Source organism: Genypterus blacodes, unplaced genomic scaffold (assembly GCF_046128005.1).
Source record: "Genypterus blacodes isolate CSIRO-AG114 ecotype Tasmania unplaced genomic scaffold, CSIRO-AGI_Gbla_v1 ptg000013l_1, whole genome shotgun sequence".
NCBI classification, from domain to species: Eukaryota; Metazoa; Chordata; class Actinopteri; order Ophidiiformes; family Ophidiidae; genus Genypterus; species Genypterus blacodes.
The window spans coordinates 1,212,501-1,227,500 of NW_027466827.1; the positions used below are offsets into that span (position 1 = coordinate 1,212,501).

Consider the following 15,000-nt stretch of genomic DNA (forward strand, 5'->3'; position numbering starts at 1 on the left):
GGCAAGTTAACACACGCTGAGACCAGAAGTAGAACAAGTGTACGACCTGAACGAAAACAGGCAGAAAACCAGGGGCGAAGTGGCGGAGGAGATAGAGATAAGACATAAACAGAGAGTACAAACAGAGAGAAGAGGGAGGAAATAAAGCCTGTAATATCCGATAGATGTGCGGTAAAACTGATATCGTGTTATTTATGGCAAAGGCGGGAAATAGTGCAGGAAAGGCGGCGCGTAACGATGTCATAAGCGGGGGGGAACGTTGTGCCAAAATGCAAGATTTCCCCGAATAAATTGGTGGACTCAGACAGATATTGGAGGTAGTGCTGTGTATTAAAGCCGAGGAAGACTCAGTGATTCTGACAGGAGCGCGCTCAGATGCCTCCCACTTAAGATCTTAGCCAACCAATCTTGGCAGCCCTCGGCATCTGTTCACACACTCGGCACTGAACTCCGAATGTGTATTAAAAACCTATTAGAAGCTCTGTTTGGGGCGTAGAAGCTTTGATGCTGCTGTTTAATCCGACCGGCTGCTGTTAAGCTTCACTCCGCTGCAGAACTGAACAAATATAGCAATGAAGTCGTCGTAGATCAAAATTAGCTGCAAATTGGAGGTCAAGAGGTCAAAGACTCGTCGACAATCATGTCATCATTCTGTAGATCTTACAAGTACAATCAAAATAAGGCTTTTGGTTCGTCTTGGAGTATATACATATACAAATTAAGTGAGACTCTTTCATTATTAATTCAATGGATTAATTTAGTAGTCGTGAAAACTTGCCTGTTGCATTTTTTGCTACCCAGACCAACGGCAACACCAGGCTTCGTTTTAAGACCAAATTAAATCAAATCAAATCAAATTACACCATAATAAACACTGGGGGAAGAGGATGAGGAAGGAGAGATTATGAAAATTTGGAGTGGAGGGGAAATAAAAAAGAGGTGGGGAAAGACTCATAAGAGCTTTAGGCCTCCTGTGATCTTCATGAGCACTTCAGAAAAGTTAATGAGCATCGATCAGGACACACACACACACACACACCATCACGCTGATTTAACAGCTGCTGAAGTTAAGTTTCAGAGATTATAATATTGTTAATCATTAACTGTAGATAACTAATTGATTTAACAGAGGGGAAAAAGTAGCAGAAGTCTCTTTTAACGGCAAATTACAAACATGAAGAAACTGCAGACGCTTCAGTTCCCTTTAATTACACATTGATGATTAAAACGGTTGCTTGTTGTTTAAATAACTCGTATTATTATCGAGTATACACTCAATAGGATTAATACACTCCGTCCAATATGTCGACTATGTGTGTGTGTGTGTGTGTGTCCGTCCGTTGGCAGCAGATTGGTCTTTTATTCGCTGTTTGCGCATCAGCTGACACGTGTCTGCACATGAGTGAACTTCTGAACTGACTTCGCGAGTAATTACAGCAACAAAAGAAGGACAATTAAAAGACGCTAATTGGCAACACAACCCGGCAGTGATACCCGGAGACTGTCTTTTCTCTCCGCCTCGATGAATGAAGCGATTTTAAAGAGTAGGGATTTGTTGTTGTTTGTTGTGGTTTTGGTGGTGCCGTTGTTGTTTTGAGCCTTGTTTCCAGCAGAAACGGAGGGTCCTTGAAGTACACCCGACAACCTACATTTCATAAAGTTCCTTAGACTTCCCCCTCCTCCCAAAAAGGGGAGGAATTCAACAATGAAAGTGTGTGTGAGAGAGAGAGAAACACCAATCCAGATTAGCCATTTCCCCCAATTGACTTCATCTGGGGGTACATGTGACGCTCTGTGTCTGTCTCACTGTCCATTTAGCTGCGACCACCTGTTTCCTGCTTCCTCACCTCACGCACTGCATGGCTGGGGGGCGCGGGGGTGGAAAATTAATTTGCTTGCAGATCTTGAAGGGCTTAAAGTAGGCAGTGCCCCCCCTCACAACCCCCCACCCCCCTCCTTGCAAACGGACCGAGTAAATCCTGCACAATTAGCATATTAACCTGTGCTTCTTCCTTATGTAGGTCAGACACATTTTCCTTAATTAATTACTTTTTTTTGTTGTTTCTGTTATAGATGGAGGACAAAACACGTCCCGGGCCGTTTGTGATATATTAACGCTTGTTATTATGATTGCGTTCTAGTCGTTATTGGGAGGCTGTAGAAGGTGGAGGAGGGCTATCTGCGCATGGACGTGGAAGCGCGTTAACGGACGCTCATGGCCATATGAGGCCGCAAACAGACTCTTAAACAAGGTCAGCAACATGTGCGCGCCGTCAGCAGACTCTTCACGGGGGGGAAACATGTTAAATGGGGCATTCTTGCACCATAATATCACACATTAAAACAGCATGATCTCATATTCACCATAAGCTGCTAAACTGGGCGCATAAAGGAAACATTACGGACTAAGATATAAATTCAGACCCACTATGAGTCAATTTAAACCAATTAAGAGCAATGGAATCAATGGGAGAAAGAAGGGGTGACGTAATTGTACATTTAACGTGAAAAAAACTCGATTAAATCCATTTAAATAATCGATTATCACCATCAAAAGTTCCAATACTGATGTTTCTAACTTTGACTGATTTCCACGCATTCTGTGTGTATCAGCTCAGCTCTTTATCCGCTGCACCCCACCATGCTGTGTGTGTGTGTGTCTATGTGTGTGCATTTGGACCAGCAGTCTCCATCACTGTCCGCAGACACCAGGAGTCTGATCTAAATTCTCGACCCTGGGCTGAGCTGTGCGGGGTGTTCGGGCCTCTCCGCTGCCTCGTCAGGCGGCAGATGGACGGGCTCCTCTGCGCATCTGGCGCGGTGCTCCCGTGCAGCCCCCCGGTAAAGCGGGGCCACTCGGCGGCATGAAAGCCTGATTATTAGTGCAACTGGTGCCCGGATGAGACGGTGGCTGCACATTCTGCATCTCTGTGACTCAGGTCCAAATCAACCAGAACGCATAAGTCACCAAATCACACGTACAGCAAGGTAGAGTGACCAGAGAGGGAAGATTGAGTTGATTATGTATTTATTTATAGATTTATTTAGGGGGTTTGACAGGTTCATACCAATTCACAGTGTTCAGTCCTTTTTGTCCTCAGATGAAAGCATCAGTTTAGTGACACATCGATTCTTTCTGAACTTATATTTATTCTAGAGTTAATGTGTGTGTGTTTTGGTTGAATATTTTTGATAGAACGTGCACCCAAAAGTTGAAATCTTAGACACTTAATCTCTCTCTCTCTCTCTCTCTCTCTCTCTCTCTCTCTCTCTCTCTCTCTCTCTCTCTCTCTCTCTCTCTCTCTCTCTCTCTCTCTCTCTCTCTCTCGGCCTTCACCAGTCGTACCGCAGAGTTTTTTTTTTTTTCTCCTCCACATTTTTGAGCCCCCGGGCAAAACAATCGCTAACTGTTAATTAAAATATAAAAGGCCTTGAGAACTTTTTTTTCTTCCTGTAAAGGAGCTCATTTAAAAAGCGGCCTCTGCGCTGCCCGGGCCGTTCGTGTTTGCTTTAGGTCGAATTTTGAACACATGACCACGAAAAATGTGCCAAATATGATATCAATCAAGAATAAAGTAAATGATATTTTGGTCCTTTTGAGGGTCAACTTAGAGGCGTGATCATGGCTGGGATGGGGACTGAAATGGCGGGTAAATAAAAGCATTAGGACCATAAGAGGACAATTTATTAAAGCAATTTTTGAAAATATTATTATTTTCATTATTATTATTACTTATTGGGGCGGGAGAGACGCTTATGTAGGAACAGATGGGAGGGGAAATAGTTAGTTAATTAAAGTGTAGAGTCAATCCCAGCGTCCCAGCGTCAGTCTGCTGTTTAATAATATCACCGAGTCGCTGTAGTTACAGTTACAGCTGGAAAAAAACATAACAAAACCAGTCTGATGAGGGCTTAACTCTGGTATTGATTCATGACGAGAGAGGGAGAGAGAGAGAGAGAGAGAGAGAGAGAGAGAGAGAGAGAGAGAGAGAGACAGCGAGGGGAAGAGGGAGAGAGAGGGGGGGAGAGAGAGAGGGTGAGTTTGGTTTAATTGCGATAATTCGGGTTAACTAAGGAGAGCATATTTCTCTCTCTCTTCTCTCTCTCTCTCTCTCTCTCTCTCTCTCTCTCTCCCTCTCTCTCTCTCTTTCTGGGTGTGTATATTGGTTTGTGAATGGCAGGCAATCTGTCAGACAACAGCGAAAGCAAAGCCCTCTCCTCTCCTCTCCTCTCCTCTCCTCTCGTCGCCTCCCCTCTCCTCTCCTCTCCTCTCCTCTCCTCTCCTCTTTTACTTCTCCTCAGGCTGTGACCGGAAGCTTTGGCTTCTTCTTGAACGTTTTGTATTTCTCTCTCTCTCTCTTGCTTTCCGGGTGGCCTACGGGCAAGGCAGCTCGGTTGTGTGCACTAGCCTTTAATTTACAGGGTGCATTTAAGATATTATCAGTCGAGCTCATTGATTTACTACACTTGTTTAATCTGATTTATTAATTATATGATACAAGCATTTCCAGTGTAATGTTTTTGTTGAATGGCCAAATTGGTATGTTTTATATATACTAATATTTTTGTTTATATTTTGTTATAAAGCACGTGCAGTTTGCGTTCAATCAAATATAAACAAACACAAATATTCACAGTAGTTACCCTTCTCCATAATGGCTCCGTTCAGCTGGGCTGGACCACCCTGAGGCCCAGGTGATAGAGCACAAACAGAAAAGTAGAAAAGAGAGGGAGAGAGAGAGGGAGAGAGAAGGAGAGAGGGAGAGAGGGGAAGGGGGCATTAAGATGACCGACTGACCGAAACACAGGGTCCCTGTTCTGATCTGCCAGTCATCCCCATCATAACAGTAATAGTAATAACAACAATAATAATAGTGATAGTAATAATAATAGTAATAACTCGCCATGCTCTCTATCCATTGCTTTCCTTTCTGTCGTGCACGCGCGTCTGGTCGCACGCACGGGGCTGGTTTGGATTGAGAACGTGTCTCGTGCTCGTGTCGATTCTTCATCATAAGGCAACATTGACGTCTCCCTCCTTCTCCGAAAAGCCAAAGAATAAAAGAATACGGTCCATCACAGGCTGCTTCCTCCGGGCTTTGCCTCTCATGCACGGCGACAAATGTGTAACTGTCCTTTCATTGTTTTCCATTAGGGAAAAAACACGGAAAAGTGGGATAAATAAGGAAAATCCGAGTCGATTCAACCACAACATTCGCACATAAAAAGCAGGATAATTCGCTAAAATTGTCTAAGATAAAGAAAAAAATCTTATATATTTTGTTATATTTGGCTAATTCAATTGAAAATAAATTTCAAAAATGTGTTAGTATCAATTCTTTACTCAACAGAAAAACACGTATGTCATTTTGCACATGTTTGATTATTTATCTCGTGTCCAGCTTACACAATAACAATTAGTCTTAAAACAATAAAACAATAAAAATGTAAATTCGCTTATCGACACACAGAAGGCATCGAAAACACCCGCACGCGCTCTACTAAGGAACGAATATCTGTTTTTATTCGGAGGATAAATCGAAATAAGAGTCAATAACGTCTCAATAAAAACTTACATTTCCGTCGTAAAATCCGTGCATTTTTCTAAAAAACGTCAGAGCGTTGAGGTTGAGTAAAAATAAAAAACACAACACAAATATAAAACGACCAAGCCGAGGAGTGAAGCTTATGAAAATACAAAAACGGGTCAAAAACAGGGGGTAAAAATGTCCACAAAAGCGTAGAAAAATGTTGAAAGAAGCACTTGGTTCCTTATTAAAGCGAAGATACAATATTTATTCCGTGTCTCCTGGGATGCTCCGCTCCGTCTATTGTCCTCCCATTCCTCAGTGCTGATGCTTAATTTTCAAAACTTCTATATTACCAAGGGACCTACGACATCAGCCGAGAAATACCCTGCAAGTACAAAATCCGCGCGCCAGCCCCGTCCGTGCAGAGGGGAGACGCTCGCGCTACACCAGCTTCCTGCCGTTACCGCGTGCGGACGAGGGGGGGACTTTCACGTTTCTCTCGCTTTTAACGGATTTTAACGCATTTTTTTATTATTATCTATTATTACCATCCGACCGGGGCTGGAAAGAGGAAGGGGAAAAAAAGACGCTGGGTTACTTTGGAGAGAAAGCACAATGTCAACGACCTTCCCCGGACTAGTCCACGACGCAGAGGTAAGAGAGCATTTACTCAACGTGCGCTTGTTTTTAATTTGGTTGAAATCGCACACTTTTAGGTAGAAAAACTGGGATTTTTCCTCACGCTGGCCGTTTAAAAGAACGAAATGGAGGCAATAGAGGGAGAGATGAGATGTGCGTCTGCGGGTGGAAACGGAGCTTTTATTGGATGAGTGTGTGGAGCAGACGAGGCTCTGTGTGTATAAGCCGGTTAACTGTGTGATTATAACATTTCAGGGCGTTAACACTCTGCTGAGTCTTACCTCCCAAGCGCACATAGCGAGGGAGCGGGGACAGTAAATGTGCCAGCAGCTCGGTAATAATAATAATAATAATATATAACAGCACGCCTTTTAAACACTGCGAGCAGAGTGACAGGCTTGCCAAAGGGGGGAAAATACCGATGGCTCCTGTTGCCGTGCGTTCGTTCCCCTCCCGGGCGTGTGGGAATGACATCTCCTTCAGGTGGTTTAAAGTGGGAAAAAACGCTCCTTGTGTGTGAGCGAGTGTGTGAGTTGTGTTTTGGAGTGTGTTTGGGAGGTAGAGAGGAGACACCGGCTGATGCTAAATGACACGGCTCATATATTTCCCCCGTCTCTTTATTATCTTCCAGATACGTCACGACGGATCAAACAGCTACCGACTCATGCAGCTCGGTTGCCTGGAGTCCGTGGCCAACTCCTCGGTCGCCTACTCCTCCTCCTCCCCGCTCACCTACCCGGCGCCGGCGGGGACCGAGTTCGCCTCGCCGTATTTCTCGGCCAATCACCAGTACACGCCCCTCCACCACCAGTCCTTCCACTACGAGTTCCAGCACTCCCACCCGGCCGTGGCCCCGGAGGCTTACGGGCTGAACTCGCTGCACTCGGGCCAGTACTACCAGCAGATCCACCACGGAGAGCCCGCCGACTTCATCAACCTCCACAACGCGCGCTCGGCCCTCAAGTCCTCGTGCCTGGACGAGCAGCAGCGGCGCGAGCTCGGCTGCCTCGACGCTTACCGGCGCCATGACCTGTCGTTGATGACGTCACACAGCTCACAGGCCTACGGCGTCGGTATGCACCACGCGGACCAGAGGCTGCTGCCCGGCGCCGGCCTGGGCCTCCCTGCGGCCGGAGACGACCTGCAGGTACAGGCGGTCTGCCTCTCTCTAGTCCTCCCGTGTTTACTTCCCTGTCTCCGGGCAACTCCAGGCCTGAGCCACGCCACCTATTGTTCCCCTGTCTGGGTCTTTATGGTTGATCACATACAGCGCTCCTCGACAGGACAGGACAGGATAACATAATGCCCTTATAGCAGTTAGAAGACCCAGTGCCCCAGAATCCCTGCCCCACTGCCCTACTATCGAATAACTTTCCCCCCATTGTACCAGCCACACCGCAATGCCAAAATATTGACCAGAAAGACATGCCAGATGTCTGTCTGTCTGCCTGTCTGCTTCATCTGCTATTGTCACTGACAATGCCAGTTGGTTTGGTCCGCATGATACTGCGCAAACTCCAGCCATGTCACATTGGAGTAAATAATATTGGATATCATCTTGAGATAATTTTATTGCCAAGAATTATGGGGGCAGTCCAAAGCGTTTGCACAGGCTCAGTAAAATGTCAAGTGTGCACGGCAGCGCGCTCCAGCGAGCCAGGCCTCTTTCTAAAGGTTAATTGACTGGCAGTCTATACAATCCTATTGTGAAATCCGCCCTTTATTTTTCCAGAAGCACACGTGACCCATATTTTACATAATTCTTTTCGATGTAAAGAAATGGTCAAGATGAAAACGAATTCGCACGGTTCGTGAGTTTGTGTGTGTGTGTCCGGCTGTCTGTTGAGGCTAAGAAAAGCCGCTGGTTCCTCTATTCTCCGGTAAAGGGCGGATTAACGGATCGGGGTTCAGGGCACAATGCCCAGCTCGAGCGCCGTAAAGCACCGTAGTTTATCCAATTACCGACTTAACGTCAATCAACTTTGTTACTTATGCAGCGACATCTGAGCTAGTTAAAAACCTCTCTAGTTAAAGACGGTTTAACATACTGACGAATAATTTCAGCCATGTTAAGCATTTTAATGTTCACAGGCTCACTTCGCTCCTGTCGTCTACACCTAACGCTGATTTATTTTTATCAGACACTCATGTTTGTCACAAGACCTTTACAACCAGAATATTAATTTTAATACATATTAGGAAAGTGATCGTCATTGAATGGCATTTTTAAAGAGTATATTTAATTTCATTGTATTTTATCTAAAGGGTGTGGCAGTGATAATAAAGATTCTATTATTCAGAAATATTTAATACACGTTAGCAAATTACAATTGGGCAAATTAATCCGGCTTTAAATAGCTTTTTCTCAAATCAAATATTTTTTTATGAAACAATTAAATGGTATTTGTATTTTGTTTGAATTATTTTGATTACGACCAGAATATACCTGCTTAATTTAATGCCATTCTTGAAATATGTTACTTTAAGAATTATCCATACATTTTATTTTATTTTACTTTACTTTATTTTATTTTATGTTTTGTATTTTATATTTTGTATTTTGTATTTTATATTTTATATTTTATATTTTATATTTTCTTTTCTTTTATAATTCTTTTATTTTACTCAAACCTTTCATCGCTGTTGATAACTGCTACAATTGAAAAAATACTAACAATTTACTATTTTCATTTTTATTCGGGCTATTTTGCACACGGGCTTCCACTTTTTCCTTTATTGACTCAAAGAAAGCGCCGGCTCGTGAACTTGAGCTCGCACGCGGCGGATGCGGAGCGGAACAGATGCGCCATGGTCTCGTGCAGCCCGGTCGCATCTTTGAGCGCGTTAAAGAGATTTTCATGGTGAACAAAAGCAGCTGCCACACCTTTCTCCCGTCACTAAGCTAATTCATGCAAGAGCTCCGCGTTTTGTATATTGATTTTATAATCACTTTAGCTTCGGAATAGAAGAAAAGAAACAGAGCAGGAGTTGGTTAAGAAAGAGCTACAACACAGTTCCCTCTCCCAGTTTATTTTAATCAGGCTTCTGCGTGGGCCAGGCCTCGAGGCTCGCACGAGGGATTAGGCGTTTTCTGAATAAAAAGCGCGTGTTCTCCTTTCTTGATGACATTGTTGATAGCACGCGAGTCTGATCTGGACCAAAATGGCGGCGTTAACAGGTCTCAATACACACGCGGGTCTGCAAAGTGTTGCGTGTAGCCTCGTTGACCCCAGCGGGTTAAACACTTTCTCCTTATAGCTGTCTGCACCAATTGCCTGAAGCGTTGTAACTCATTCCTGGTTAAACGTTGAGTTGCTTCCTTTACTTAAACGTGGCCCTCAAAGTTACTCAACTGCTGACGAATAAAGTGGTTTCTATCATCAGAGAATTGAAAACAGAACTCATGATGGGGAGTAGGAAGCACAAATCAAAGAGAGAAAGAAACGTCTATACCTGCCCCATTCCATTTGTGGCCTCTTGGCACCTAAATGGAACGGAGCCATCACCAGTGACGTTAATTGCACCTGTGCCTTTTAAGACAAAATGTCTGCCGTGAAAGTGTTGTGTAACTCAAATTAACCTCAATGAATGTGGCTTTTTAACTTGTGTACATGTCATGTGTTAGTTTATTATCATGTGATTCTTTAAGCTGTACGAAGTGGAGAAGAAATGCCCTTGAAATGAGACAAAAACAAAGGTTAATTTGTGCCGAAGCTGCAGTCTGAGCTCGGCGTGTGTTCTGCGGGCTGCTGGTCCTTAACGAGTCGCTCTCTCCGCAGGGCTCCGTGGAGGCGCAGTGTGGGCTCGTGCTGAACGGCCAAGGGGGTGTCATCCGGAGAGGTAAGGCCCCACTTCTTCTTCTTCTTCTTCTTCTTCTCTGTTCCCTCTTCTTCTTCGAGGCCATGAACGCTCGCGTTTTTCTGACACGACACGACAGCGAAGCAGACAGACAAACAGGCCGGAACGCTGCTCTCGCTGTCTGCTGTCAACATGTTACATGGCGGAGCGGCGCCCCCTCCTCCTCCTCCTTCCTTTCTCCGCTTTCCTGTTTAAACGCGAACACACTGTACTGGCGCAAAGACGAGCGGCCCCCCCCTCACACGTTTTGCAGCGTAAAGCGCACTGTCACTCAACGCCCACACGGTCCCGCCGTCTAAACACCGGATTTTGGGGGGAGTTGTTGAGAAAATAAAATGTCAGCAAAGTCCCGCGTTGGTCTGGCAAGTGGCTGACTTCAAAGATTTAAATACATTAACATACATGAGATCTCTAATATAATAAACCCACATTTTTATGTATTTGCTGTTTTATTTTCGAAACAATAAAACAAGAGTCTTCATACATATTATTATTACTATTATTGTTTTAATCTTTCATCAGCCCCATAAAGATTAAAACAGAAATATATTGACAGTACATGAAAACGTAGGTCGACCATTCACACAACAATTTCAGCAATTTTCTAATTATCTAATTACTTTGTACTGCAGCAATTTATCAAGATCTAATTTAATTTAACCCAAGCAGCGGATTAGGCTACATTCAAACCGTCACCTGGCTTGGATAGCTTTTTAAAAATCTCATTTCAAAACTTAAACTTCAAAACTATGGTTGAATATAGATTATTGTGATGTAGTGACAAAATGAAATTATCTGTTATTTCACCTGTGAATATTGCGAGACAATGATAGACGTCATCTGCGCTCATCACGTTTGCATCATGGGTAAATTCTGTCTGGACGTTTTGTGGTCTGACTGCCACTATTGTGTTTATAACTGAGCCACATGTTGCTTTAATGTATTGTTCTGAGTTATATCCTATTATGATGTGTAGGCGGAATGGTCCTCAGACTTTGGACTCGGGCCGCTCAGTTGCCTCATGCGCGGGTTGTACAGGGCATACTGGTCTGCTTTCCTCCATCAAAATCCGCTCCTGTTTATGTCGGGACTTTATACACACACTCACACACACGTGTAGCTGTCTACAGAGGAGAGTCTGTGTCTCGGGTTTAATTTTTCATCAGCTCTGCCTAGGTGTTGGGGCTTTTCTCTCGGATTGACGAGGGAATCCCTCCGCTATCGCTTTCGGTTAATGGTGCGCCGTATTTGGCCCTGAGCTCAGCCGCTGCAACCATCACAACCAATAATCTTTGCTTTACCTCCCGCTCCCGTATCGATAGCTTCTCTCGCCTCGGGCGGACGCTTTGATATGCTAATGCCGAGCGGGGCCCCCGGATTCAGGCGAGATCATATTAATGTTGTTCTTTCTGACTGCGGCTTTGGCGGCATGAATATTCACATAACCCCCTTTCAAAAGAAAATCACTCAAGAAAACGCGGATCCTACTTAGGAGGAGTCGTCTGTGTTTCTAATCACCGCGCGCTGCTTCTTCCTCTCCCGCTTTCATATAGCCGCCGCGCGCGCGTCAGGCCGATCACTCTGCGGCGGCGCGCGCCCCCGACCCGGGCCTGTGTGCGCGCCTCCCCTCCACCCCGTCAAGACGTCTCGGCGTTTCTTTTTCGGCGCCGTAAACATTGTTGTTAAAATGTGAGCAGGATGACATTTGGCCCGTGTCTTCTTTTTCTTTAATTTTCGCGGCAAACTCGTAAAAGGCGCTTGATTCCGCGTGTGATCCCGCCCGCCGCTCGCGCCGCAGCCCGAGGCTACTCTCCGTTGCTTAAATACCGTTATCGCCTCTGGGCCCGCGCGCTCCACTGACTGCACTACCGGCAATAGCTCTTTTCGATTGCCCTTGGCAACATAAAATACAAACTACTTTGAATCAAAACATTTTTAGGGGAATTAATATGATGTGAACCCGCGGCTCTCACACGCGCGCGCCCCTGTCAGAGAGCGTGAATCTGACAGACAGCTCTGCCCGGTTTGTGTCACATATACCCAAGAGCCGGACTACACATACGCGCGCGCGCACACACAGACACACACACACACACAGACACACACACACACACACACACACACACACACACACACACACACACACACACACACACACACACACACACACGCACGCACGCGCGTCGAGGTCAAGCGAAACCGATAATATCAATCGATTCTTTCTGCAATCGTCTATTTTTGACAAACCCCGTACACAGCTTTGACAAAGTGCTGCCCACAGGAAAACACGCCGGCCAACACGGCACGCTGGAGTCGCTGTCCAGGTGCTGAAATGAAAGGTGAAAGTCGCTGACCACGGTGCTGAACCTGCCTGACATGTTTTGTTTTGAAGCTACAGGTCCACTGCCTGGAAACATAACAGGGATATTCCTCCTGATATTGCATATTGGATTCCGAGCGCACAAATATAGGTTACAGTTGGTGATATATAGGCTGTAGTTAGTGGGCGAAGACTCCATATTGCCCCAAAAATATTGGCGTTGCTGTTTCCGCCTGCAGCGTTCGGCCTAAATGGCTTCCCTTCCTTCCATTCCATCAGACTCAGCATGGCCTACTAACAAAGCGACACACCCTGCTGTTAGATAGATTTGATAATGAGGCAGATGAATAATAGAATATAGCCTACAGTACATCAGACAGAAACCTTGCTTTGCAGCTACTTGAGACCCTAGTTCAAGTGAAAGTTTAATAATAGGCCTGCTCGTAGCTGTCAATATATTCCACCAGGGCACATGCTGATTCAGATATATAAACTATTAATGATTTGAGAGAACGCTCACCAGAACACAACCAGAAATATTTATTCAGTGTTTTTTAGAAATCAACTCGGCGGAAAGTGATTCAAGGTCGTGTTTGTTTTCACCTCCCGAGGTTATCAGACAATTACAAACACATATGGGTGATATGAAATATACACATCACTTAGAAACAGTCAGGCATCAAAGTAAACAACAACAGGCAATAAATAGATTGAAATAGATGTGTGAAGTACATTACCCTCATACAGAATATAGTAATAAATGAGCTCAAGGTGTTTATACATTCTTACTTTAAAAAGAAAGAAGCTGCAGACTGATCACACTCACACACTTGATCCATAATGGGAAATCAATTAATTTAAAAAAGAGATAATAGGCTTCATGTTTTCAATTTTTTCCCTTTTTGTGCATTTTTCTCAGTCCTTGCGCTGCTTTCTGTACATTTAGGTCAGAGGTGCTTCCATTATAACTTTATCAATGAGAAGCAGCAGCATGTTGGCTCAGACGTACGTTCACATCTCATACTGTTCTGGGGCAATATTGGTGATTATTGATTGATCCAGGGAAAGTGTGGAGGATATGATCGTGTATTTATTGTTCGTAGCTTCAAAAGCGTGCGAGTGAACAAAGTTTTACAGATTCAAGTTAGGCAACTCCACAGAGCCGGTGTAATCACTACACCACTGCAGGCCTGTGTGTGTGTGTGTGTGTATACGCGTACACTTAACTGCACTTGAAAAAAACACCCTTTGTGTGATGTTGGTTATTTATTGATCAGAAATCTTAAATTATAAATTTCACTGTAGAGAAATATAAAAATTACATCATCATTTATAAGTCTGCTCTTGAATTCAAATGAGTTTAGCAGTAAGAGTATACATATGCACGTTTTCATGTTATTTCATTTGCAAAGTTGCACAGACGTACACGTTTTGTTTTTGTTTTTGTTTTGTTCCCCTCTGATATTTGCGTCTCTTTCTAGAATTGATCACTGAGGTCCTTTATCTCGCCACATTAACAATGAATGTTTATGGAAATACATGAATATATACAGTGAGAGAGACTCAGAGCTGCTTTATAAAGGGAAGGAAGGATAAATCTGTATTCATTTAACTGTCCTGAAAGATAATGCAAATGCTGTCTTAGATCGTCTCTAACTCACAAAATCCCAAACCAAACAGATACACGCTTCTTTCCATTGCAGAACATTGATGCGTTGATTTAGCAGGAATGTCTGGATCTTTGTCGAGAGAAACAAAATGACTCTAGAAAGGTAGAGAAGTGGTATGAATCAGTTTGAATCTGGCATTTTGAAGAGACTTCAGTTTGTAATCATTGTTATTGTAAGGGTTTGTTTCGGCGATGAGGCCTCGTGGGTATTATCCAACAAAAAGGTTCAGCTTTGTACGTGAAATGTCAAACCTTCCCTCATGGCTGAGCTGGGCGCTATGGAGGTGCAGACCACAACAAACGCAAACGCGCGGCGCCCTGTGCGGCGATGTCACCGCCTGCTTTTCAAAAGCCACAACAAAGCAAAACGCAGAGGCCCTCAGCCTGCTTGCCTCCATGCGGACACGTGCAACCCTCGCGTGGCCTGGCAGGAAGTCAGTCACCAATCTGCCAGAACGCCGCTTCACTTAAGTGTCCGTGTGTTTGGTGTCACCAGAGGTCAAGATGATTTAGCTCAGATGTTTCACCTTTGAAGCTGCTGAACCCAAAATAAGCGTTTCTGTCACGATCGTCTCACCAAGTTTCCCCTTCTCCACTTTTTCATAACTCCAAAGAGTCAGATTCTGTCTTTATTTGTCTCCCAGAAGGGTGACATTGATCTGTATGAACTCAATAGCTGCATGTGGGGCTGCTTTGAATGTTGTGTGGATCTATGTATATAAAATGAACTCAAATTTGTTGAAGCAAATCGCAATCAAACAAACCTCCTCTGCTCTACCCGAACACACATGGACCATTTTGCACAAACTGTTCCTTTACCTCGGCCCGCTTGAACTCTGCAGTAACCCGGCGTCTTCTCTATGTGTGTGTGTGTGTGTGTGTGTGTGTGTAGGGGGGACGTGCGTGGTGAACCCCACAGATCTGTTCTGCTCGGTGCCGGGCCGACTGTCGCTGCTCAGCTCCACCTCCAAGTACAAAGTGAC

The 15,000-nt window shown here is 44.5% G+C and overlaps 1 protein-coding gene across 1 annotated transcript in view; it reads left to right on the forward strand.

The window, feature by feature from the left end:
• The first annotated feature begins 6,146 nt into the window (after nucleotides 1–6,146).
• Nucleotides 6,147–15,000, forward strand: part of tfap2d (transcription factor AP-2 delta (activating enhancer binding protein 2 delta)) — an 11,248-nt gene continuing 2,394 nt past the window's right edge. The window contains exons 1-4 of the mRNA XM_076167672.1: nucleotides 6,147–6,185; nucleotides 6,802–7,317; nucleotides 9,950–10,010; nucleotides 14,910–15,000. The exon at nucleotides 14,910–15,000 is cut by the window's right edge and continues 75 nt beyond it. Coding sequence (XP_076023787.1) covers nucleotides 6,147–6,185; nucleotides 6,802–7,317; nucleotides 9,950–10,010; nucleotides 14,910–15,000 — 707 coding nt within the window. The remainder of the gene's footprint in view (nucleotides 6,186–6,801; nucleotides 7,318–9,949; nucleotides 10,011–14,909) is intronic.